Source organism: Silene latifolia, chromosome X, assembly GCF_048544455.1.
Source record: "Silene latifolia isolate original U9 population chromosome X, ASM4854445v1, whole genome shotgun sequence".
Taxonomy (NCBI): Eukaryota; Viridiplantae; Streptophyta; class Magnoliopsida; order Caryophyllales; family Caryophyllaceae; genus Silene; species Silene latifolia.
The window spans coordinates 90,545,394-90,549,604 of NC_133537.1; the positions used below are offsets into that span (position 1 = coordinate 90,545,394).

The 4,211-nt window shown below is 40.1% G+C and overlaps 1 protein-coding gene across 1 annotated transcript; it reads right to left on the reverse strand.

Moving 5' to 3' along the window:
* Nucleotides 1-225: 225 nt before the first annotated feature.
* LOC141617828 (uncharacterized) lies at nt 226-3,309 on the reverse strand. The gene is made up of 5 exons (XM_074434967.1): nt 3,266-3,309; nt 2,193-2,390; nt 1,716-2,046; nt 1,268-1,631; nt 226-1,052 (listed from the first exon to the last, which is right to left on the reverse strand). Exons 1-5 carry the CDS (start codon nt 3,307-3,309, stop codon nt 226-228), a joined length of 1,764 nt encoding a protein of 587 aa, XP_074291068.1.
* Between the last annotated feature and the right edge of the window lie 902 nt (nt 3,310-4,211).

Genomic DNA, 4,211 nt, shown 5'->3' on the forward strand with positions numbered 1-4,211 from the left:
AATTTTCCTCATTTTTATTCTTCCTCAAGAGGGGAATAAAAGGAGAATCACCTTAGAAACTATCCACTAAAGTGTACAATATAGCAATAAAGGGACGTCCACTAACTCCAACACAACTATGAGCTATTAAGTCTCGATACTATATCCCTATGATCATTCTCAAGATATCTATCTAGCAATCGAATTGCCACTATGTGCTTGATTTGCTGAGCAATGGCGTCTGGTTCAGTTTCCCTGCTTGAGAATATTCATGAGTTCCTTCATCCACATGCTGTAAATGGTGGCTGCAAAGCAACATTGAAACTGATGCCTCATCCATGGAGCTATGTACCGTCTATGGAGATTCCTGTCCATCTCAGTATGAAGATCTTCAACTTTGTTCCCCAAAATCATCCATCGTTTGAGTGATAGCCAAATACTTTGGGAGAAAGGACACGAGAGGAAAAGATGCTCATGACTCTCTCTAGCATTCTTACGCAATACACACCTGTTAACCATTATCATGCCTCTAACTGTGAGATTGTCCAAAGTAGCTAATTTTCTGTCTAGTGCAACACTTGCTATAACTCTATGCTTAGGAAGAATGGAACTACTCCTTAAAGCTCTTGTCCAGTCATGATGTGGGTAGTGTATTCTTAGGAGATTATAAGCCTTCTCCATAGAGTAAAGCCTATTAGTGACACAACTGTTTATGGCATCCTTAGCTTCTGTTACTCCTCCTGCCAGATTAATGCAGTAGTCTCGAGTAGCTAAGATGCCTCTGAAAGACTCAGAAAATTTGTCTTTGACAACAACACTCCAGATACTATTAGAATAAAGGCAATAATGCTGAACCCAACTTGCCAAAAGACTAGAATTAGGTCTACCAAGCAACCAGATCCACTTCAGTAGCAATGCTCTATTCCAGGACATGAGTTCCTTTAAGCCAAAGCCACCCTCCTCCCAGGGTGCACATATGCTCTTCCAACTCTTGAAGACCCATTTCCTTGCTCCCTCATGGATAGCCCAAAATAAATCCTTACAGTATCTATTAATGAGCTTAGCTACTCCCACTGGAAGCAATAAACCAGTACACCGGTAATTTTCTAGACCAAAAATGACAGAGTTTATGAGTTGGAGCTTCCCTCATAGGACAACATTTTTGTGGACCAGTGATGTATGGCTCCTTGCACTTTGTTAAGCAAAACTCCAAAAGTTTCTTTTGTGAGTCTTGTGGTATGCATTGGGATTCCCAAATATCTGAAGGGGAAAGCTCCTTCAGTATAACCCGTTTTTTCCAGAATTGCCGCTTTGATATTATCCTGAGTCCCTCCAAAATATATATTAGTTTTCTCCTTGTTGGCTATCAATCCTGACCAGGCACCAAATTTATTCAGAGCCTTAGTTACTACTTGAATTGAAGGCACATCTCCCCTTGTGAATATCATCAGATCATCTACAAAGATGAGATGAGTAAGTTGCACCTTAGAGCATTTAGGATGATAGAAGACCTGTGGCTTGTTACTTATTACCCTTAGCTGTCTTGAAAGAATTTCCATACTGAGGACAAAAATGTAAGGTGATAGAGGATCTCCCTGCCTTATCCCACTCCTACCTTGGAAGAAACCTTTTATTGTGCCATTAATCTTCAACTAAAACCATGAGCCAGAAATACATTGCATAATCCAAGTTATAAACTGAGGAGGAAAATTATAAATGAGCAGAATATTCCTCACATACTCCCATTGCAGGGAATCAAAGGCGCTTGTAATGTCAATCTTCATGAAGCATCTAGGAGTTTTATACTTCCTTCTGTATCCTTTGATTAAGCTCTGAGTGAGCATAATGTTCTCATGGATACTCCTTCTCTTGATAAAGGCTGCTTGTTCATTCCCAATCAATTTGGGCATAAGGATTTGCATTCTAATAGCTTGTATTTTGCTAACTGACTTATAAAAAGTAGAGCAGCAAGAGATTGACCTGTAATCCTGAACAGTGGCAGGGACCTCCTTTTTAGGGATTAAGGAGATAATAGTGGAATTGGCCTGCTTTGGCATGTTTCCAGTCCTGAAAAAATATTGAACTGCATTACAATAGTCATCACCAACTTGAGCCCAAGAGTGTTTGAAGAACCTAGATGAGAAACCATCTGGTCTTGGACTTTTATTGGGGTCAATACTAAAGAGAGATTTTTTAATTTCCTACTTAGTCACTGGGCTAGCAATGTAACCCAGTCTTCAGCAGTAAGAGTGGCTCCCTTGGATAAGAGACTGGCATCCAGTTGCTCAACAGAAGTAACAATCCCTAGAAGACCAGTATAGTAATTAACAAAGGCATTAGCAACACTATCAATCCCTTGGTGAGTTTGACCATATTGGTCCTTGATGGATCCAACCAACTGCTGATTCTTCCTAGATGCAATTATAGCATAGAATTATGCAGAGCTGCAATCATTATGCTTGAGGTTCTCAATTTTTGCTCTTTGCTGAACTGAACTCCTCTAAGCTTTTTTAAGGTTTTTATATTTCTCTAATTTCTCCCTTTACTGGTTGATTAAATCCCCTGAGTAAGGATCCTGCTGAAGTTTTTGCTGACATTCAGTAAGGTCTTACCAGGAGAGATGGACCCTATGCTGTATATTTGAATAGCTTGATTTATGTAAGGATATTAAACCTGCCTTAACTAACTTCAGCTTATAGAAAAGTTTGTAGATTGGGTTACCCTTAATATGAGTATCCCAGGCTTGCTTAATAGTTGTGTCATAATCAGGATGACTGACCTAACAATTAAGGAAACTAAATCTCCTAACAATATTAACTGCTTTAAAGGCAGTGATAACCACTGGAGAGTGATCAGAAATGCCAGGGGGCAAAAATCCCAGAGTGGTGTGAGGATTAGCTTGATACCAATCTGGATTAACTAGAGCTCTATCCAACTTCGACCAAACCCTAGAGTTGGGGTTTTGTTTGTTAGTTCAAGTGAATTTAGCACCCGTCCCTTGAACATCATCTAGTCCAGCTTGCAACAAACTATCATTAAAATCCAAAATATCCTGAAGATCAGGTGGGTGAGGCCCTAATCTTTACTGAATGTGCCTGACCACATTGAAATCCCCTAGAACTAGTCAGGGTTCAGACTTTACCCCTGCTGTTTTTAGAAAATCCCAAAGGCCATTCCTCTGCTCCCCTCTATTGTGACCATAGACCACAGTCAGGAAGTAGGAAGTGTCACTAGCTAGGTAAGTTATTTGACAGTGTATATACTGAGCATTGATAGTAAGAGGAACCAGTTTAATAGTTGAGGGGTTCCAGATACACCATATTCTACCATTATAGTGAGTAGAATAGGTGGTGAGCACACTAAGAGATTGAAAAGATTACCAATAATTTGAGAAGCATTATGTTCCTTGATTCTTGTTTCAACAATTCCCAAGACATCCAAATGATTAATCCTAAAGAAGTCCCTGACTTCTTGCTGTTTGAGGGGGTCATTACATCCCCTCACATTCCATGATTCAATCTTCATTAAGAGGGATTTTGGTGACCCAAATCCCCTGGTTGTTCTCCACTATCTGAATTAGTAGAAGCCAAGATAACAGATCTATTAGCAGATCTACTTCCTTTCCCTTGTGAATGATCTGTCACACCTCCATTATCAGGAGGTACTGAGTGCCTTTTAGAAATCTGAGATGGAGTACCCACACCAGTTTTAGGAGTAGTTTCGTCCTCCCTAATTGGTTCAGGTATAACATTCTCAGATCCTAATGTACTACTATCCCCTGATCTTCTGAACTCTCCACCTGAATGTGGTTAGAGTCCAGGGAGAAGCCATTTTCAAGGAGACCACCCTGTTGAATAGTGATGTGACTCTTAATTGCGCATATTTAGTCCCTTAATTGAACCTATTTTGCATACTATTATAACATTTCATGGCCATTTTATCCGTCAAATCCTTCCTATTTTGCTTTCCTAGTGCATTTTATATGTCTTATAGGAAAGGAGATAATGAGGCGGAATTCCCGTCTCTCGCGCATATTCGGAAGCTTGTTGACGATCTTGGATGTACTAAGTATGAAGAGGAGGTAAGAATGATGACCAAGGAAGTAGGAATAAAGAGTATATAGAAGCATCATAGGCTTAAAAGCAAGAAAAAGGGAAACAGCAGCTCAACCCGCGCGGGTCAAGCTCAAGTAGAGCGGGATACTCCTCAACCCGCTCGGGACAAAATCAACC

Coding starts and splice junctions, on each gene's coding strand:
- LOC141617828 (XM_074434967.1), bottom strand. CDS start 3,309: ATGGTAGAATATGGTGTATCTGGAACCCCTCAACTATTAAACTG. Junction 1,632..1,715: donor ATTCCCTGCAATGGGAGTAT/GTGAGGAATATT, acceptor TCATGGTTTTAG/TTGAAGATTAATGGCACAAT. Junction 1,053..1,267: donor GGCAATTCTGGAAAAAACGG/GTTATACTGAAG, acceptor TATTGCTTCCAG/TGGGAGTAGCTAAGCTCATT.